The sequence below is a fragment of the Alligator mississippiensis genome, chromosome 15 (assembly GCF_030867095.1).
Source record: "Alligator mississippiensis isolate rAllMis1 chromosome 15, rAllMis1, whole genome shotgun sequence".
NCBI classification, from domain to species: Eukaryota; Metazoa; Chordata; order Crocodylia; family Alligatoridae; genus Alligator; species Alligator mississippiensis.
Genome location: NC_081838.1, coordinates 17,573,281 through 17,594,940, shown reverse-complemented (window position 1 = coordinate 17,594,940; position 21,660 = coordinate 17,573,281). Strand labels below are relative to the sequence as shown.

The 21,660-nt window shown below is 58.2% G+C and overlaps 1 protein-coding gene across 3 annotated transcripts in view; it reads right to left on the bottom strand.

Moving 5' to 3' along the window:
• ARHGEF2 (Rho/Rac guanine nucleotide exchange factor 2) overlaps window positions 1-21,660 on the bottom strand; it is a 59,678-nt gene that overhangs the window by 31,181 nt on the left and 6,837 nt on the right. For all 3 annotated transcript variants that reach the window (XM_014604652.3, XM_014604651.3, XM_059719153.1), the window contains exons 2-6: window positions 21,332-21,623; window positions 19,881-20,046; window positions 18,582-18,675; window positions 17,501-17,540; window positions 12,140-12,269 (exon numbers count right to left, since the gene is read on the bottom strand). In XM_014604652.3, the coding sequence (XP_014460138.3) occupies window positions 12,140-12,269; window positions 17,501-17,540; window positions 18,582-18,675; window positions 19,881-20,046; window positions 21,332-21,597 (696 nt within the window). In that variant the 5' untranslated portion in view covers window positions 21,598-21,623. The remainder of the gene's footprint in view (window positions 1-12,139; window positions 12,270-17,500; window positions 17,541-18,581; window positions 18,676-19,880; window positions 20,047-21,331; window positions 21,624-21,660) is intronic.

The following is a 21,660-nucleotide window of genomic DNA, read 5'->3' as shown; positions in this document are numbered from 1 at the left end:
GTCTCATACTAGCTCTCTTCATCAGACAAGGTGAGAAGGGCTCCCTTCTCCAGAAATCAGCTTGTACACAAGAGTGCAACCGCAAAGGAGCTGCAGTAGCTCATAAGACCTAAACTGGGATGCTGCAGTCAGTCAGTGCAGACAGGGATTATCATGTTTGGCATCTGCTGATGCTGGACCCTGTGCCGGCACGATCATGCCACCCACAGCCGGGCGACAAGGTCAAACCCAGCCTGTCCTGGCCGCCAGCGCTGGCAACATCGTTAATTAAACCCAGCTCGCCCTGGTGCCTTTTAACACAACCCCATTTCCGAGGGAAGGCAAAGCTCAGTAGAGGATCAATTACCAGCCCAAGGTCAGGGAGAGGAGGCAGTGTTAAGCATGGTACCCAGGGGCCTTCTTGGTTCATCATTGCTCCCTCTTGGGCTTACATCATTCTCCGGGGCCCATTGTTGAACAGCCTGGAGGGAAAACGGCTGCGTCGGGAGTCTCCTTCTCACCAGGGCCAAGTTAATCACCAGCCTCCTCCACAGATTCCTCCCACTTTGCAGGAAACGAAGGGAACTGGAAAGCAGAGAGGTGACTCCAGCAGCAGGAAAGGCAGGCAGGGAGGTGGCCAAGTGGCGCTGGGATGGGGATGCTGTCTTTGCACAAGAGCTCTGGTGAGCTTCAGCTCGCGGCACTCATGTGTAAAATCCGCTGCGCTGGGCTGTATCCACGCTGCTTGGCACAGGCTCTGGGTTAATAAACTCCAGGGCTGACGACTGACTTGCCTTTAAAGAACAGCCGGTGACAATGGCTCTTCACAGCTTGCCGCCTCGATTATTTCGGGGAGGGAATCTCTGCAGAGGAGCCCGTCCGGCTCCCAGAGGGATACAGAGCTTGTCAGCAATGGCGCGGCGCATTTGAAAGGGCAGGAAGCAGCCTGCTGAAATGAAGTCCTCGCCACCAGTACAAGCACTCCTTGACTTACGTTTCGCACTTACGTTTATAAATTGACATTGTTTCAAACTTTATAACATCAGTTTTGACTTTACAACACTTGCCCTGATGTGATGCCATGCCAGCGAACAAGTTCGCTGTGTCACCCATCTCCCTGGAGAACATCTGTCCAAACTTCCTTGGACACTTTCTTTAAGAAAGCAGACAAGACTCCAGAAAAACTTGCAGCCAAGACTTCTGAGAAGACTCCAGCCAAGAAGCCTTCAAAAAGTCCAACCAAGAGACTTTCAAAAAGTCCAGCAAAGTCACCTCAAAGAAGTCCTTCCAAATCAATATTCTTGGTATTTACAATATAAATACATTAACGTAGCTATATTACTCATCTATAATTGATCGAGTACAAAATTCTGGGGTATTTTTGGTGAAAACAGGGTACTGGGCCTTGGTTCACGAACCAATCCCCCACTTATAACATTGTTTCTTATGAGAAAATTGGTTCCGGGTTACATTGCATCGTAAGTCCGAGGACTGCCTGTACGCAAGCCAGCGCTGATGAAAGAGCCAGGAGTCAGACCCCTGGGTTTTCTCCCTGACTCTATGAAGGGGGTGGGGGCAAGGGACCTTGGCCTGGGCCAGATTCAGACGTGTCACTTGGGCTCTCTGCCTTGGTTTCCCCAGTCTGAGCATGGAACTGCTTTACCTCCTTAGGCTTGTCCTGAGGATTGACCAAGGTTTATAAAGCAGCAAAAAATATCCAAATCTTTCAAGCCAGAGATTGCCCAGCAAAGTCAGAGCAGATTTCAAGGATTCCCATTTCACTGATGGGAAAACTAAGGCGCAGAATAGGGTTAAGAGAACACGTCCCTCCTTCTCGTAGCGTGAAACCCAGGCGTCCTCACCCCAAAACCCAGCTCTAGCCACTAGCCCTGTGCTTCTCAACCTTTTTAGACCTCAAACGCCCCCTTGTTAGACTCACAGCCCCCCTCAGAAAGTGCCAGCTGTTACCTTTTTCTCGTTTTTTGACTACAGAAAAATACCAGAGCAATTCTTCTGTCACAAAAAAATGCAGCAAGCCCACGCAGGGCAGCATGACACGGTGGATTGTTATTGGAAACCTCCAGGTTTATCTTGTGAATCACATGTTGGTATTTGCGCACCTCACCATGCTAAGAGTGCATACCCCCCTTAAACGGCTCCTGCAGTGCCCCTGGGGTTTGCATTGCCCTGGTTGAGAATCACTGTACAAGATGACCATACCTAGCTGTTTGTGTTGAGCCTCGTTGTATGCTGAAGTCTACAAGGCAGGGTGGGAGGAAATCCAGGCAGTGCAGCAGAGCGGATCGGGATGAAAGAGCCCGAGGACAGGGAAGATCAAAGGTGCAGGGTAGGGTCAGCTGGAAATTCAAAGGGATTAGACTCTGGCACTCCCCCAGTGAGCAGAGACTGAGAGATGAGGCCAGGGAGATGGGGCCAGCAGAGGATCAGGTGAACCACAGCCCTGGGCCCTCAGCTTCTGTGGTCTATGAGGCCACATCAGGATACCAGTGTCTCCCAGGACCCAGCTAGCAACTGAGCAAGTGGCTCGGGAGACAAAGACCTGTCCCTCTCTACAGAGGATGCAGGACCTGCTATATTCCCACAACACGGCCTGAAATGCAAGTCACGTGCTATATAACTGGTGCTTCTCTCCCAAGCCCCAGCCCCTGGAGGCCGGTGACCGAGTTCCTCAACCCCCACTTGAGGGGAAGGGTCTCACCTTCATGGAAACAACCTGGATGGGTCGCACCTAAGGTTCACAAACCCAGAAGGCAAAAGGAGCCGTGGTCAGGGGATAAGATCCCCAGCGAACGCTGGCACGGTCCTCTAGCAGCCACTGCGGTGACCCTGAAGCAGCCTAGCTGTCCCTAAAGGGCAACCAACAGGTCTGGGATGAGGGTGGGCAGATGGAGCCCCCTGGCAAGTGGTGACAGCCAGTCACAGCTCCCCACCTCCCAGGCTGCAGGTGCTTCCTCAAATGCCTGCCGGTCTCATGGGATCGGAGCTGTTTCAACCATTGGGGCAGTTCTGAGCCCCAGGCTGGGCCTCTCATGGGACCTCCCGGCTTCCTCCTGGTCTTAAACCTCTGTGATACAGCCCAGAAAACCCCACACCACATCCCCTGTCCCCAACCCCCTGCCCCTTTCCCCCTGCCCTACAAACCAGGTGTGCAGTCAACAGAGCACAGTGCAGCACCAAATCACCGTTCACCACATTGCTAATCCAGGTTTCTCCTGCTTGCCAAGGTTACACTCCTGGCTTGTGAGAACTTGACTGAGCCGGAATTTCCCAAAGTCAGGGCCATGGGTTTGCTGCCCCCATCCAGACAGCGCCAGGCGCCGAGGGGGATTGACCAGCGAGTTAAATCTTAAACCCGTAAAACTTTCCCAGCCCCATAGCCTTCAGCTCTCCTGGAGGACAAGGCCATGGGGATACAGGAAAATGCCAGCAGCTCCCTGCTTAATGAGTAACTGCTAACAGCTGCCAGCCCTGAAAAAAGTCCCCACCTTGGCATCCTGCTGGGACGTTGAATGGTACTGGACAGAAATGGAGGTTAAATGGGGAGATAAAGCACAGGGCCACAGCTGATAAAGCCCAGCACAGGATGGATCTGCTCTGGGCTTCAGGATTCCCAGTGAGAGGCAGGGAAAGAAAAACATCACATCGGTGTTTAAACAAGTCCAGCCCAGCCCAGAGCAGGGGGGACTTGGAGTGAATACAGGGTTTGCTTTCCCCCACCGCGAGGCCATGTCAGGGCTGTGCATGCAGGACCCTGCCGCAGCTGGAAGGAGCTGCAGGTTGGAAGGGGCAGCGGGGCCCACCCAGGGATGCTGGGGTCTTATCCCAGCTCTGCTGAGATGCTGGGTGAGTTGCTTCCTCTCCCCCCCCCACTGCAAAAGCAAGGGTTGTGGGACTGGGAGCTGGATCCTTGCTTCCTCACTGACACCTCACCTGACAGCCCTCCACATCCATGTGAGTTGCAGACTCCAAAGCTGTGCAGAGACCGGCATGGGCAGGGCCCTGATCCCAGCCAGGATCCTCTGTTATGAGCTCACTGTGCTATGGCAGGGCCCAAAGGGAGCCAGGAGGAGCTCATCAGAGCCAGAGTTTGGCTTGGCCATCTGCATGACCCTCTCGGGGCAGAGGCATGCTCCCCTGTCTGCTAGTCCTAGCTGGGCAGCAAAGCTGGTCAGTTATTTCAGTGAGAAGTCAGACAAGGGGGCTGGACTAGATGCGACCTCGAGAGATCCCTTCCTGCCAAACTTTTCTAGGAGTCTGATTAAGGGAACAATAAAATACAGAAATTCAATGCATGTGTGTGTGCATGCATGTGCACATGGGGTATACATACGTGCACATGTTTCTCAGCACACTTCCCTCCAGCATCCAGTGTGTGCTGAGCCAAGGCCCCTTGCCAGTGCTCTCGTCCTACCGCAGGGACTAGGTGCAGGCAGGCACCTGGAGCTCATTAGCTAGGAGCATGGCCTGAGGATGGGAGTCTAAGCACAGGACTGGGGGTCAGTTCCCCTCTGGGCTCCATAACTCTCCCCCACACTCCCAGCAGCATGGGCTGGGAGTGCCAATAAGAGGGCCAATCATGGCTCCGAACTCCTGAGTCCTGTTCCCAGCTCCATCATGGACTGGCCTCGAAATCGGGGGTGGCTGGACGCACACAAGGAGGAATGCGGGGGGATCGTTCTTACCTCCCAGCTCTGGGGTCTTGGAAATGGGCTGGGGTGCACTCAACCCAGGGCAAGGGTGGGCAAGGTCTGGGCCGGGGGAGAGGCAGGAGAGGGCCGCCTCTCCTGTTACCCAGGGGGCCCCTAGGAAGGATTAGCTGGGACCAGCATCTTTGCATTCAGAACCTGATGAACCAGAAAACCAGCCCCCAGGAGCTGTTTGCAGCAGATCAAGGTCATCGCCAGATAGAATTTCCCCTTCCTTTTGCCATGGGAACGGGCCCTGTTCCCTGCTTGTCAGCCCACACCCACCCATCTGCCGCTTAACGAGATCCCAGTGGCAGTTTTAAAACCATGACCCATTAAACAGGTGCTGCCTAGCAGAGAAATGAAGGGGTGGGGGGAAACGATAGGATCACTGCTGTGGGCAGGGGGCTGGGGCCTGAGTCAATCCAGCTGCTGAGAACAACCCTTGGCTCTATAAGCAGCTTTTTACGCAAGCGAGTAAATCACCGATCAGCGCCCCTGGGTCTGTGCACGGCTGGTGGGGACGCTCTCATCAACTGACACTGGGTTCAGTATGATTGGACTTAATTCAGTGGGCGCCTAGGTATTAAGCCCTGGGGTAAAACCACCCAGATTTCACCTCTAGGTTGATTGAGTTGTGTGTAGAGACAAGGAGGACCTTGGCTGTTGCTGGAGAGGGAAGGATCATTTCATAGAAATCATAAAGTAGGCTGGAAGGGACCTCCACAGGCCCCATCCAGTCCAACCCCCTGCCTGAGGGAGGATCAGCCCTGTCCAAACCAGCCCAGACAAACCCATTGTCTAACCTCATAGCCATCTCTGATGCATCCGCGCTACAGGACATCACATCCAAACCTGACCCAGGGAAAACAGGGCTGAACACGGCAGCCAACGTCCGGCTGCTGCAAAGGGTGTTAATAGATGCTCCAGACATCCCAGGCAGACTGGGTCCCTGCTTCAGAAGTTAAACCCCTTCCCAAGTCTGTACTAATGTGACCATGGGGGAAAATTCCTTCCTGACCCCAAATAGGCATTGGTCTGACCCTGAGCAGATGGGCAAGACCCTCTAGCCAGGACTCTCCAGGGTTGAGTCCCAGCAGAAGCGCTGGCACAGCCCAGTCCCCAGCCTGGGCTGTAGCCAATACCTAACTACCTCTGAGGGAGGCTTAACCACCCCCCGCTCCCCCAACACATAGAGCAGAAAGAGAGGGGTGAGGACAAAGCCCAGAAGCCTGGGAAGTCCTCACAGCAGAACATAGGCATCCACACACTTAGATCATCCCTGATCCCCTGCTTATCTTCTTGAACACCTCCAATCTCCACCAGCAGGCCCTGAAGGCAGCAATTCACCTCCCAAGGAGACAATGGCCCATTTTACAGAGGGGAAAACTGAGGCACAGAGAGAAGGGATTTTCACCCAGTAGAACCAGAAGTCAAACCCAATTCTCCTGGCTCCCAGCCCAGTGCACTGTCCGCCCAGCCAGTCACTGTCTAAGCCAAGCTCCCAGCGAGCTGCATTCACCCTCTGAAGACTGCAGAGAACATGCAAGCAAGCAAAAGGAAAACAGCAGCTGAAGAAATCAGTGCAGGAGGCTTCCCCGTGCCCTCCCCCAGGCCTTGGCTAAGCCCAGTGCTCTGGAGACCCCTGGCCATTAATTCACTGCTCCCTTCTCGCCAGCCTGCTGTTGCCGGGGTGTGGCAGCTGCAAACGTCCCCCCGCAGCAGCCAGACCCGGTGCCAAGGCCGAGCTATGATCAGCCCAGACAAAGGCAGGATTGCAACACCCTCATGTTCCCAGCCAAACGCTCGCTGGGGAAGCGGGGAAAGGGCCGGGCTGCTGACAGAGATGGGGAACAGGTTGGGTTCATTCACGGGGACTCCTCCCGGCGTCCACCCCCAAGGCATGGGGCTTGTCCTCTGGCAGGACTCAGGCAATACATCTGGTCCCACTCTCACCCATGTGCCTGCAGAGCCTCGGTGCTCCACACGGACAACCCAGGCTGGTTCAGCTGATGGGAGAAGGCACCTGCCTGGGTCTAGTTCTGACACTGCCACTGATGTTGTCCATGCCTCAGTTTCCCACTCCTGTCTTTAGTCCATGAGCTCTTTCAGGTCCTGTCTCTCACTATGTGCATGTGCAGCACCTAGCATAAGAAAGGCCTTGATATGTCAATCAGAGGGGGGGCCACATACTGCTCTAGAGAGACGCGACCCCATCCATCCCGTCAGAGCCACCATGCAGCCAGCTGCTGGCTCCAGGGGTCCCAGGTGAGGCTGGGACCAGATGCAGCTTCCATCTATGGGAAACCTCTGGCGCGGGGGCAGACGGGACATCACGTGCCAGGAAACAGCTCCTCGTGGGGACTGAGGGGAGACTCCAGGCTGATTTCCTTTCCTGAGGCTGGAGACAGGGTGTAGCAGGCTATAAAAAGCCTTTCCCAGGAAGAGGGGGGGGGATGCATGGCCCCCCATGGCAAGGAGAGAGCCCCACGACTCTGTCGCTTGCAGGTCACGATTGAGAAGCAGCGGGAAGTGGCAGGGCTCTGCGGTGGATGCCAGCCCCTGCCTAGCTCACCCCTCAGCAAAACCTCATGGCATGAACCGGTTGCTCCCCATTGCACAACTCCGCGCCAGTACAGTGCCTGGCAGGCTGGGGCCTGGGGTCTGAGTGCTGCTGCCCTACACACAGCCATGCCAGGATTGGGGTGCAGGCCCAGCGCACCACCCCACAGGGGGCTGCTATACTATGCCCCCTCCGGGATTGGATTTACGGCCCTCCCCCCCTGGCTCCCTTGGGAAGAGGCCAGAACCCGCCTCCAGGCTTGGTGTTGTTTTTGCTTTAAATAGCTCCATTCCCCAGCTTCCTCCCCATGATGGATGCTCAGACTCTCAGCACTGGCCTCAGCATTGGGAACGCCTGCAGGCTGCTGTTTATTCCTGGAACAGGCCTGCGTACTAGGTGCTGTACATCCCTTTTGCAGGGATCTGGCCCCTGACACCATTCAGTGTAACCAGACGGGGGAAACTGAGGCATGGAGAGGGGACAAGGACAGGATAACTCAAGGGCCTGGCTCTCATGCTCTGAAAGCAGCTCCAGTTTGATGTCCTGCATCCTCAGGGGATACCCAGGAGCCCTCAAGGAGGGGAACTGCAGCCTCCTCCTGCAGGGGCAGATGGCATGCAGGGGCAGATGGCATCCTCCCCCCCCCCCCCGGATGCCCCTTGAAACTTCTGCTTTCCCCTTAACAGAGACCAAGATGCAACTTAAGTGGCCACAAGGTAAGGCCCTGCCTGGTGCCCACGATGGTGGAGGGGGTGACCCAGGTGGCTGGGGGTGGAATTTGTGCAGGGAGGGAGAGCGCAGCACGTGTCTGGGCCCCGAACAAAAGGCCCCTTTGTCCTCTCCTGCAGGCACCTGGTTCCCATAGTGACAGCAGCTCCTTAACAAACAGCTGGGGTCAGAGGGAGTGTGGTGGAGTGGTTATTGAGAGACCGGGCTAAGGACTGGCCCCCTCCTCACATGGCCAGCAGAGCAGCCAGCAAAGACTGGGTCCTGTGTCTTGGTCCTGGGCAAGACCTGGGAGCTAAGGGCATGCAGCACCCTGTTCTGACTCTATGCAGGTTCCAGCAGGGGGTGGTCACATGCTCTCAGCCTCAGTTTCCACCTCCAGCAATGGGAAACTGCTTGGTTTTACCAGGGGCAGGGTGTGGGGGGGGCAGTCAGGGGCAACACCATCCTCACCGGCATTCCCCACCCCTAGCCCGGGGGCTGCGTGGGGGCTGTGCTCGTCACCAGCTCCCACCCCTAGTATGAGGATGCCGTGTCCTCTGAGTCACCGTCTCCTCTGCTCACTCTCACCTCCCACCAACCCAGCTCTTTTCGACTGAGCAAGAAGGGGAAACCAGGTCACAACGAGGCGGCGGGGCAAATGCAAGTCACTTCCCAAAGGCAGGGCCCCCGGGGCTGGCTGCAATCCAGCTGTGGGCTCAGTTTTGCCAGCTGTGCAATGGGGAGAACGCCTCCTCCACTCAGGGCAGGCACTGTGGGGGAAGTAAGGTGTGAAGGTGATCAGTACTTAGAGTCCTCCCCTGCTTCCCTTTCAGATCCTCTCATCTGGGTGTGATGGAGTCCCTCCAGGCAGAGACGCAGACCCCAGAGACGCCTCCTCACTGTGCTGACCTGCCCCGGTGCTACGTCCTAGGTGCTGGACCCCCTCCCTGCTGCCGGGAGTGTTCTGTGCCCCCCGCAGCCCCCCGCCACTCGCTGGCATTGGCAGACTTTCCTGCACCTCTGCCCCTGGTTCCAGACCCAAGACCACCCTCCATGGCCCCCGGCCAGGCACAGGGCTGGACGTTAACCCCCCCTGCCCCAGAGCTGGGTTTGGAACCACAAACTACATGTGCCCCCTCCAGCCATGGGGGGACAGGGAGCACAGCTCTGGCAAAGCAGCTACAGAAGAAGCCAGAAGTCGCTGAGCTGTTGGCATGGCTAGGGCTGATGCTCTGCTCCAGGCATGTTCTTTTCCCAGCACCCATCACCCTGGCCTCTGGCTCCAGCACCCAGCAACCCAATTCATGGCTGCCACGTGGGGTCCAAGCTCTCACCTTCCTTCTTCCTGGGGGGCTGGAAATAACGTGCCGGGAGATGATGCATGTATCCCACCCCCCGTGCATACAGTATGTGATTTTCCACAGGATTTATAGCAGCTGCCTGTGGGTGCATTGAACTGCACAGTGAGCTGGCCGTGGGTCCTGGTTTAGCCCATTCTGCTCTTGCCATGGATCCCAGCTGCAAAGCAGATCCAGTTCTGGGGTCAAGCTGGGTTTGGGGTCTAGCATCAAGCTGGGAGCTCCTCCCACAATGGACTGGGTGCAGTCAGAGCCAGGATTCGACCCCCATTGCTGATGCTCTTGATGAGATCCCCAAGGCAGGATGGTCCCCTCCTTCCAGGCTCACATCTGAGGCGCAGCTCCCCAGCACCTAGCAGGACAGTGCCCCCTATTAGGCTTGGGGGCAAGCTCCCTCTGCCTGGGATCCTGCATCTTTAAAAAGCAAGAAGCTGGGTGTTGGGCCTGGCAGGGGGCCTGGGAGCAGAGAGCACTCGGGAGAGTGGAGACAGCTTGGCAGGGGCCCCAGCAGAGCCCTGGGAGGGACTGGGCTTTCTCTAAATACATACCCATGCTCCCAGCTCAGTCCCGTCTAAAAATAGCTGAGGGTGAACCAAGTAGGTGACAACATCAGGCCGGGAACGGGAGAGTTTGCAAACCAGCTGATGCCCAAACCCACCCTTGCTAATTGCCGGGATGCAGCTGCCTCTGGGGTGGAACACAGCCTAGGTTCAGTACTCAGAGAGAGGCCAGAGAGCTGCCTGGCCAGCACAGACACAGCCCTCTCCAGGGCAGAACGCCACAGCTTCCTGCAGTCCCTTGCGCCACCAAGGTCTCCCCTCTACGCGCCAGCCGAGGCACAGCCTGCAAACACTGGAATACAGAGTTAGCAGCTCTCCCCTCCAAAGGCCAACCTAGGGAAAACCTGCTGAGTCTGCAAGCAACAGAGCTTAGAGGAAAAAGCCTCTGGAGCAAGCCCTATTTCTTTGAGTGAAGAGATACCCCATGCAGACACTTTCCCTGGATGCCAGTGCCAAGAGATGGAGCCAGGCCCTCTGGGAAACCCATGGGGCCCTGGCTGCAGCTGGGCTCATACCCGGAGCAGCACAGGTTGCCTCAATTAGCAACAGGAGAACTAACAGCCTCCCAACCGCGGTGGGACCCATCGCCCCTCCCTGCAGGAACAAGCATCTGGCATCAATTAGAGGCCACAGGAGCTCCTGGGGCTGCTTTGAAGCTGATTCCAGCCTTCAGGAAGATGCAGCTGGATGGGCAAGACCAAAACACCCAAGGCAAGGCCGAGCACCGCCATGCCCAGCTGGGAGAAGGGCAGAGAGCCCGCTATATGTGGTACCAGGGAGCCCCTGGGCCAGTGGCACCTGGAGAGCTCGGTTCTGCCCTGACACAGGGGTCCAGACAGATCGGCTCCCCCAGCCATGGGAGTGAAGGGGCCAGCCTGGCATGTCCAACCCCTGGACTGTGCCTCTCTCTCGCCTTCTCCCCCCGGTTGCAAGCTCCTGAGCCAGGCCTGTCACTCCCCACAACACCATGAGGCTTGATCTCAGCCAGGGCCGCAGCCCATGCGGGGAGCTCTCATCCACCGCCACCCTCCAGCCAGCCCCAGGCAACACAGAAAGCCGTGTGGCCCCACTCAACAGCCACATGCTCCCGCACTCACAACTCTCGCACCAGGGCCATCGGTGGAGAGATGACAGGGCCCATGGCAGCGAGGCAGGGAGGTCAGAGCCCCCCGCACCACCTGACCAGCATGTCCAGATGTGCTCACAGCTGGCGCCTAATCTGCCTTGCTCCAGCCAAAAGGGAGGGGAGGATTAGTTTAGATGGGCTGGATTTAGGACGGACAGTTGTAATCTGGGTGCGGCAGGCTCCCAGCCCCGTTTCCCTCTGCGCGGACCGCACCGCACCCCCAAGCAGCCCCCGGCCCCCCTCAGCAGGTGGGGGCAGCGGCCAGGAGACAGGAACCTGGTGCTCATGAGGACATGAGGAAGCAGCTGCCCACACACAGGTTCCCTGCAGCCTCAGCGCAGGATCGTATGTTGGGGCCCAGAGGGCTCCTCAACCCCTGGCCTGGCCCACGTGAGACCTCCAAACAACAGCGCAGACAGGCTCTTCCAGCATCAGGGGAGAAGTGGGGCCTGCAAGCTGCCCAGCCCAGGTGGCTGGGGAAGAAGCAGGGGTCCAGGTACAGCACCGAGCAGCCACAAGGCAGCAGCATCCCTCCCTCCTTGCAGTCTGCATCTCTCTGCAGCCAAGAGCCCTAGGGCCCAGGGCACTGCTCCTGGCTCTGCCACTGACTCCCTGAATGACCTTGGTCAAGTCACTTAGTCTCAGCCCCACTGCTCCCACCTGCACTGGAGCAGGATTCTCATCTCCCCTGCTTGGTCATTAGGGCTTATGAACCAGGGACAGCCGGAGCTTGGCGGGGGCCTCTTTGAGGTAAGTCTGAAGGATCTCCTGGGCCAAGATCCAGGAGTCCGAAGAGAGGGAAGGAGGGGAGCTGAACAAGGCTCAGGGCTGCTGGAGGAGCAGAGCCCCCAGCTCATCCCCTGTCCCACACTGGCTGTTTATGGAGCCCCACAATTCTGTCAGGCAGGAAGGTGAAACTGAGGCACAGAGACCCCAAAGGACATCCCAATAACCACAAGACAGCTTGATATGAACCCCCCCATGCTGCACCCCACACCCCTCCTCTGGGGGAAGAGACCCCAGGAGTCCTGCCCCCCTCTGGCATGCTCCGAACAGGGCTAAGGAGAGAACCCAGGAGTCCCCGGGCACCCAGAGAGCTGCCAGGCCACCCCCACTACCCCCTGCATGGTGCCTCCTACCTTGGCCTTGCCCGTCATCTTCTTGATGAAGCTGAGGGTGCGTCCCAGACGCGTTGCCTCCCAGTACTGCAGCTGCGGCTGCCCGGCCTCCCCTGTGGCGTCCAGCTGCCCACAGCTCCCGAGGCTGAAGCTGCGGGGAAAACGGCCGGCGCTGAAGCCTCCCCAAGTCAGCGGCCAATGCTGCTCGGAGCCCAGGAAATCAGGAGGGGCCGAGCGCCCCGCTGACTTCACGCCACGCTGGCTCCCAGCTGGGCCAGCACACAGAGCCCCTTGTGTTTGCTCAGGCAGCGGGCGAGCCGGGCCGGGTGCCGGCGGGAGGGTGAAGTGGGGGGGAGCTGCATCCCTATATCACCCTACTGTGAGCACCAGCTCTGATGCCAGGGTGATGGGCAGCAGTGGAATAACCCCCGCCCCCGCCAGGGTCCCTCCCTGTCTGCTAGAAACCCCCTGAATGTGGAGAGGTACCCTCCCTGTTCAATCACATAAAGTGGTGCAGAGCTGAGGGGGCACAGAGGCAGCATTTTGGGGGTCTGGGACCCAGAAGTCCAGGGGTCTAGTCCCGGCTCTGTTCTGGGGTTCTCTGAGCAAGAGGTTTCCCCTCCTTGGACTCAAGGAGGACCCCCCCCCCGGTGTTAATATGGCTGGTGTCAGACAGGACACCGGAAGCCGCTCACACCAGAGGGGTCCGAACCACAGGCACACATGTGCAGATGCAGCCACACACAAGCACATGCAGACATGCACGTGCATGTGCACACACAGGCATACACACAATACATACATAGGCTTACACTCTCAGGCACACACACGTGCATATGTGCCTGAGTGTGCAGGTGCCCATGTGGGCCTGCTTGTGTGCCTAGACATGCATATACACACAAGCAGGCAAACATGCACACCTGCACATGCAGGCACATGCATACCGATGTACACATGTGCACACTCCCCCACCCCCACAAACCCACATGCCTGCACACACCAGACACCTGCTCACGGGTCCCGGGCAAGGAGCTACATGGGAGCAGGGCACACACCTGTATCTCAGGGCAGCCTCCGGACCCAGGGGCAGGGAAGCTACTTGGAGAGGACGAGGGAAAGCGGGGCCCATCCGACACCGTGGCAACGAGTCCAGCGTTCAAAATTGGCCCAGCCGGCAGCTCCAGGCCAGGGGGCCGCTGGAATCTTTCTGGCTGATCTGTCCCACGCCAGGCAGTGGCTGCCCAGTAATCCCAGCTCCAGCACAACAAAGCCCCTAATGAAGATGGGAATGGGCTGTGACAGGGCCCAGGGGATGAATGGAGATCGACAATGCAGGAGGAGGGCCTGTCATGCTCCCTGCTCCTGGAGGGCAGGGCATGCCTGGTGTGACAGGGAAGAGACAACCAGCCCCAGGCCCACACTGCAACACCCGCATGGCACCCACTCTTCCTAGCCCAGGCATTCCCGCTGGGTTAGGTTGAACAAGTTGGATGGGTCTCAGCCCAGTACTGAGCAGGGCCTGGCATCAGCATCCTACCCACTGCTAGAGATGGGGGTCAGGGCTGGGGGTGGCATCTGGGCATCACAGGAGGGGCCACACCCTCCACACATGCACACCCACACACACACCCATATGCACACATGTGCACAAACACATGCATGCCCCAAGCACACGCACACATGCACCCCACATACATACAAATATGCCCCCCACACACGGTACGCACACATGCCCCACATATGCATGCATACATATGAATACAGGCATGCCCTCCTACCCCCCCCCCCCCACACACGTTGAGCGAAACAGCCAGACAAGCAATCATCTCTTGGGCAGATCCATCCTGAAACCAATGGTGCACGAACCCCAGCACCTTCTGCTTGCCTCCCCTGTTCCGCTTGCCAACATTTCCCGTTCTCAGAGGCCTGGGCTCCCTTCCCAGCCTCAGGCCCCTGATCAGATCCTGCACTGAAGTCGTGGTGCTGAGTCCGTGGCCTGGAACTCATTTCCAGGGCAATCCCAGATGTGGGGGCCGGTTGGGTTGGGTCACCAAGAGGGAACAGCAGAGACAGGGTCAGAACCATGCGATCCGTCTTGACCTCCGGTCCAGTTTCAGGATGCCAGAGAATTTGCCCCTGACATTGCACTCAAAGGCCAGGGACTCTTTGCAAGGTGGCAACCTCTGCTAGGACAACAGTAGCTCCAGACATGAGCCAGGAGCCTCCAGCTGCTCTTGGAGCTGTACAAGCACCAAAGAGTTTGTCCGCCTCCGTGGGCTGGTGCGCGACCAAGGGTCCCAGTGCCTCTAAGCAGGTCCGGTCAGGTGACCACTGCAGCCCTTTTTGTCCTCAGAGTCCTGGAGTCCAGCCAGGGTGGGGAAAGCCTCCATAGGGCATCGCCTCACCTGCAGTGTCATCAGGATGCTGCCTGCCTCATTGCTCCCTGTCCCAAACCTTGCTGGCTCCAGGTGTGATCAGAACTGGTGCAAGGTTTGCAGATCCCAGTTGCTACTGGCTTTGCTCAGCTCTTCTGGCTTCACCCATCGGGACCCCCTTTTGCTGCCTCCCCCGGTCCACGGAGGCTGTCCAGTGCCCTGCCGCGAGCGATCATGAAAGCACGTGGCTGCACAATGAATCACACAGCCCGTCCCGTCCTGACACAGGCACAAACAATGGGGCGCAGTGTGCGGCAGGCAGCCCCAGGGAGCGGGGGGTAGTGGTAAGAAAAAACACAATCCCAAGGATCCCATTCCCAGCTTGAGGGGGAACTGGGGTCTGCTGAGGAGAGCAGTGGGGGGCTGGCAGTCAGGACTTCTATTTTGCAATGGTGTTATTGGAAGAGCAGGGACAGGGTGGGGCAGGACTCCTGGGTCCCATATCCAGCTCTGCTTCCCCTGCAGAGGGAGGGAGAGGTTTGTGGGGGCTGGAAGAGACAGCAACCCCTGAGTTAAAAACTGGACGCTACTGGCTAGAAAAAGGGACCTGGCCAGCATGTAGGGATGCACCATCTGGCAGCAGCAACATCTCTGTTACAGAGAGAGAAACTGAGGCACAGAGAAGGGAAGCAATTGCCAAGGTTACCCAGCGAGCAGCAGCACAAGGCAAAATGTAAAGGCTAAGGCAGACATTGTGCTGGGGCAGGACCTGAACCTGCATCCCAGGCCCACATGTAACACGGGCAGTAACCCAGCAGCATCCAGAGCAGCGGGCAGCTTGTTTCCCCTTTTGACTGAAATATTCCGCTCCCTCTCTTGATTGGATGTTTCCCCAAATCATGCCCGTTTTGTTAAATTTTAATAAACATTTTCCAAAAAGCTGGAACTAAAACCCAGCTTTTCTCCCTGGGTCTGGCATTGCCTTGGAGCTACCACCTGTTTCCGTTGCAGGTGCTGTGACAGTGACACCACAGCACTCCGTCAGGAGGCAAGAGTGCGGCTCACACCCTCAGGGAAGCTGGGGGAGGAGGTGGGGGGGAATTTCTAGGAAAACACATGGGAGTTTTGTCTTCCTTTTGGGGCCAAACCAGCTTCTCCCTGAAGCAGCAAGTCCAGCTTGGGGCCAGCCCCGTCACCACCATGTGTCCTCTGCCAGCCCCCTGCCCTGAGCTCCTTCTCTTCTTCCGTGGCTGCTCAAGCCCATTGGATTCCCCTCGGCTGAGGCTGGTTTGTCTCCTAGATCCCACCCCTGGCCACCTGTTTCAGCTGCGTCCGAGCCGCTCTTTGTCTAGAAAGCTCCTAGAGCCACAAGGCTAGAATGGATCTCTGGAGGTCACCTCTAATCCAACCCCCTGCCTGAGGCCGGATCCAAACTATCTCAGATATGTCCTTGTCTATTACTAAACTACATGGTCAACCCTGACCCCCACTATGAGACCTCACACCCCACCCTGCTCCGGGGAAAGCAGGGGGACCACATGGCCACCATCCTGCTGCTGCTGAGGTTGTTAATAGATATTCGAGAGACCCCAGGCAGAGGCTGTGCCCCCGCTGCAAAGGAAGGCCACCCCCACAGTCCGTACCAGTCTGACCAGGGAGGAAAATTCCTTCCTGACCCCAAATGTGATCAGAGTGGAGGGGCAAGACCTTTTAGCCAGGACACTCTGGGGTTGAGTCCCAGCAGGAGCACTGGCACAGCCCAGTCCCCATCCCCAGCTCAGGCTACAGCCAGCCCTCAGTGCTGAAAACGGTGACTCCCTCATGACACACAGGAGGGTGAAAATATTCCTTTCTGGCCCCATTTGGCAGCCAGCGGAGCCCAGCATTCTGGGAAATTCCCAGAGTAAAACAAAGACATCCCTATGCCTAGATCACCCCCATCAGTGGCTTTCCAACCTCTCCTTGAACCTTTCCAGTGATGGAGAGCCCGCACCTTTCTTGGGGTCTACTCCATTGCCTCCTTGCTCTAATGAGGAGGAATCGGCCCTCCATCACATTCCTCTCCTTGCAGGTTTCAGGGCACAGGGCCCACCTCTCCTCGGCTGGCTGGAAGATAAGGGGAGGCTGCGTGACTCAACCCGTTACGGTGCTTGTATCAGTCACATTCCATGAATTCGCCGGGACATGCCAGCTGCAGCCGCCGCATGGGCCTGGGAAAGGGCTTAAAGAGGACTTCCAGGGGACACTCCAGGGTGCTAATCCTGCCGGCAAAGGCCCTGTCCCTTCTCGCTCCTTGCAAATCCCCTCTAGATCCTTTAACGAAGCAACCCGCCATCTTCCAGCAGCTCTCCCAGGCTGACAATCTGTTTCCCAGGCTCTGTCCAGCGGAGGGAGTTTGCCCATTGGAGCCATGCAAGGGTATTGCAAATACGGCAAGCCACAGCTGCTGGAGACAAGTACTTAGGAGAGAATCTTGGCTCTCTTGAAAAAAAGCAGCTCAAGTTTCTCACCGGGCCTTGCAACCACGAGTCCTGGGAGCTCAGTGAGCAGGAGGGGGAAGGAAAGGATCTGGAGGCTGTAAATCAGGAGATTGAGGGGGTGGCGACCCTGGCATGATGCTGCTCACATCCAACAAAAGCCCCAAGTGCCCTGCAGACTTCTACTGAGATTTTTTCTGCCCCCTCTGAATCCCTGGGTCTGTTAGATCGGCCACGTCTTCACCGGGTAAACCTTCACCGCTTGGAGAACTGCTCGTATTCCTACAGCCACAGCAGGCTCCAGGGCCCCCGCTATGCTGGGGGATCGCAAAGTGCTGTGCAAGTGATGCTAATGCCATCATGCCCATTTTACAGGCAGGAAAAGTGAAGCACAGACAGATTCAGGGATGTGCCCAAGACAGAGAAAGTAGCGGGGCCAGGATCTCCTGGGTTTGAACTTGCTGCCTGTCTGCCCCGCCTCCTCTGTGCACCAGCTAATATGGTTTTACAATAAGCAATAACTTACGCACCTGTCAGCAAGGCTGGTTTCCGAAACAAAGAGAGAGATGTCTGAAATGATACAAGACCAAAGACTCAGCTGAGTGCCTTGAAATCCACCTGCTCCTGCAGATTCCCCTGAATCATGGGGATGTGAGGCAGGGTCAAGGGGGGGGTGAGTCCAGGGTGGCTGGAGCAGTAGGTTCCCGGGACGCAGGATATAGCTCCCCACCCAAAACTTCCCTGTAACCATAACCTGGCTCAGTTGGGGTGTCCACACTGAGCCTGATGGCAGCATCCCATTCCCCTGAGGTGGTGCTTGCCCTAAAGGTGACAGGGATCAATCCCTCACCTCAGCCATGGGGCAGAAGGCAGCTCTATCCACAGCCAGAATGGGAGCAGGAGGGCACCACAGGGTGGTGTGGCATATCACCAGAGGACTTGGCGGGGAAGGGGAAGGGTCCCAAGGCAGGGGCACAGACCAGAGAGCCCCTGCTCACCTGGCTGAAGGATGCAGCCAGACTCTTCTATGGAGAAACCCAACCCAGAGCAAAGCAGCTCCCCCATCAGGCATGATTCACCCCTATCCTTGTGCCCTCCTCAGCTGAGTCCCTGGTGCCCAGTGCTGGCTGTGCCCTGGTGCCCACCCTCCCTGCCAGGGCTTGGGCCAGAGGCAGAACAGGGTCGGGATTTGAACCTGCTTTGGCTCCTCCAGACAAGCCCCTGCCCCTCATCAGCAAGAGCCTCTGCAACCCCTGCCAGCTCAGCACTGCAGCCAGCAAGCACTGGGGGGTTCCAGAAGGGACCCCAGCCAACTAGGGGTTCTGTGTTGGGGGGCAGAGACCCCTCTACCACTTTTCCGGCTTGCACCCCTGAGAACAGGGGCAGCCAGAGCCGCCTGCCTGGGGATGTGCAGTCTCAGCACTCTCCCTGCTGGACAACACCAGCACTGCTGGCAGGACGGGAAGAGACAGCCAGAGATCCCTCCTCGGCAATGAGCGCCTCCTGGTGAAGCTGCAGGACAACATGCTCAGCCCCAAACCTGCCCAGTGCCAGGGAGTGAGGGCAAAGAACAAAGGGCGGGGCGGGGTGCACAGGTGTTTCCCTACTCACCATCCTTGTCCTGGAAGATGTCGATGCCACTCAGGGACACGGACTTGGAGAGGCCAGTGCCCATGGAGCCCTGCCCTGGCCTCGTGGCACCATCCTGGGGACAAGCTGAGAGTCAGGGCCAAAGGAGTGCAGATGGAGGGGCCAGGGGCATCAGACACTCAGCTGGCTGTATGCAGGTCCCCAAGCACCAGCCAAATGTCCCTTCCTGCTAGCCCAGCGGTCAAAGGTGACACCAGCCCCATGCCCCGGCTGTAGCTGGGGCTTGGCTGAAGGTGCTAACGCTGCTCTCTCCGTGTCCTGCTGGGATTGTGGCCACTTCTGGGGGTGGGAGGCAGGGCAGGAGCAGCAGAGCCGTTCCCCTGGGGGATCTCTCAGGCTTTCCCATCACCTGGGACTTCACATGGAGACCAGCAGCTCCCTGCACGCACCCCCAGTGCAGGCACCGCCTTGCCCCCAGACACCTGGGTTCTGCTCCAGACTCCCCACACCAGCCTGTTGTGCAGCAAGGCACTTCTATTCTCTGTGCCTGGTTTCCCCTTCTGCCCCAGATCTAGGACATGAGCTCCCTGCCCCTCGTGACACAGATACAGCTCCTAGCACAGCATGGCTCAGATCTGCTGTGGACTCTCCCAGCGCTGAAGAAACAGGGGCAAGGGGAAATCTGGGCAAACAATGGCCAGGCTGGGATTTGGTGAAGACCCCCCAGAGACAGTCCTGAGGCATGTGGCCAGGGCCAGCAGGGCTGGGGTCCCTCACAGGCCATGCTGCAATTTGTTTCTCTCCCCAGTTTTCTCCTGCTGCCACAGTTTCCCTTCCCTGACACAAAACTGCTTATGGAGGGGAACCCACCTCCAAACAGGAACCTCCCGGCTTCCTTCTTCTCCCCCCATGAGCAGCTACAATGCTGCAGAGCTGCCCATGGAGGATGTGGGGGGCTGGACCACAGCTCAGCCTTCCCTGCCCCAGCCAGGCCTGGCTGCAAAAATCCATCTCCCACCACCTCCGCACCAAATTGGGTCCCTGGCCCCTTGCTCAGGGCAGGCCATGGGCTACGTGGGTCGTTGGCCCCTTGCTCAGGGCCATTCCTGCCAGGAGGGCAGCAGCAATGCCCAAGGAGGGAGGCCTTTCCAACCTGACTCCCACCAGGCCCTGGAGGATGGGAGTCAGACAGGATCAGGTCAAGGGGGCTGTCTGGAGAGATGCTGGACATCCATGCCAAAGCCCACAGGAGCTCCATGCCGGGCCTCACCAGGTCCACCCCATGCTCGTACGCTGGGAATCGCAGAGCTGCAGCCCTACCTGAGCTAGCGCCAGGTCCTCATCATCCTCGTCCTGGGAGAGCAGGGACTCCAGGGTGTCGATGCTGCGGACCATGGGGGTACGGCGTGGGTCCTGCCGGGACAGCCTGGCCAGGGTCTCCAGGCTGCTGTCAAGCTCGGGAGGGTCCAGGCCCTTCAGGCTGGCACTGCAAGAGGTGAAGGGGGAACTGGGAGGTTGGACCCTGGGGCCCCTGCACCCTCTACCCTCCCCATGAGCCCATGCATGCACTAGGGGCCCACTACCACCCCTCCCTGCTCAGAGCCGGGCGCTCTTGGCACCCACAAGCCTAAGAGCTGCTTCCCCTTGCTGTGCCTCAGTTTCCCCTCTTCTACCCTCTGGCCCTGAGCTGCCCCCAAAGGGCTTGTGAGGAGTAAATCAGTGGGGCCAAGAGCTAGCTGGGAGAAGCTACTGCCTCTGTCCTGCTCCAATCCAGACACCAACCACCCCGGGCTCCAGCGTTCCAAGTCTCTCAGCTCAGATCCAGCTTCTAAGTGGGGGAGCAGGATAAAGGCCAGATCAGAGTCCCCATCCCCTGCCCACCTGCCTACCACCCCCCATCCTTCCTCTCCAGCCTGTGGCCCACATACCAGAGTCGTCTCTCCTCAAGCCCTTGCACACCAGCTGCCTCCAGGGCAGCAGCCCAGCTTCCGGCTCAGTGATATTTGCAGAAGTGGGTGCATGGCTGCGGCTGGTGATTTCAGATCTGCTTTCTGTAGTGTCTGAACAAGCTGAGCTCAAGGAACGACCCCCCCAATGGCATCTCTCCACCTCCCTGCACTGCAGCCCCATGCTCGCAGGGCCTGTGGGATGGGAGAGGCCATAAAGGAGTTTGCGAACAGGGAACAGAGCAGGGAAAGGGTCAGAGGCCTCCCAGCAGAAGACTGAGGGGCTTGGAGGCCAGCCTGAAGCACAGGGTGCCTGGCACTCACCTCCAGGGAAGAGGCACTGAGCACCCAGCAAGGAAAATGCAGCCATGGCTGCTAGCAGGGGGTGCTGTCTGCCTGGGCATGGAGAAGGGACCCTAGGTCCCCTGCCCTGGTCTCCCGTCCTGTCTAGGACCTGGCCACATGCACTGGAGGAAGAGCAGATGAACGGAGCTGGAGTGGGAATCCAGGAAGGCCTGGGACAGTCAGTGATGTATGAATGGGGAAACTGAGGCACCAACCTTCAGGCTATTAACGAAGCCAGGAACCGAGTGTCCCTGTGCAGGTCTTTGTCAATCAGCCGCGCTGCTTCCCCGGCTGACCAATGGTTTCCTGATCACCTCCCTCAACCATCCTCCAACACTAGGGCACGTGGGTTCAGGCCCAGGTGGAGGTCCTGGCCTGGGACATGGAGCCCTTGGCCCCAGAGCAGCTCTTAACAACCTCTACCAGGTGATACGCCCCCTCTTTGGACCCATATCCCCCCCTGCAGTGCCCAGCTCCTACCTCATCTGCTCATAGCCTGCGGCACCCTGCAGCTTCTTGCCTGGCTCCCAGCTGTGGCGCCGGAAGGGATCATAGGCTTGCATGGCAGCCCGGTGCCCACAGGCCCGGCGCAGTGGCACACCCAGAAACCGGTCCTCTTCTTCCTCAGCGTCCCAGCTGGACCCTGTGTTGCCAGCAGGCAGTGAGCCTGGCTCCACGGCTGACAAGCAGCGGCGTGTCTGGCCCCGGGTCTCACAGGGGTCCAGGAAGGCATCAGAGCTGTTCATCGTCACGTTAGCAGGACAGACAGACACTGCAGGGGGCAAAAAGAGCAGTGGAGAAATCAGGTG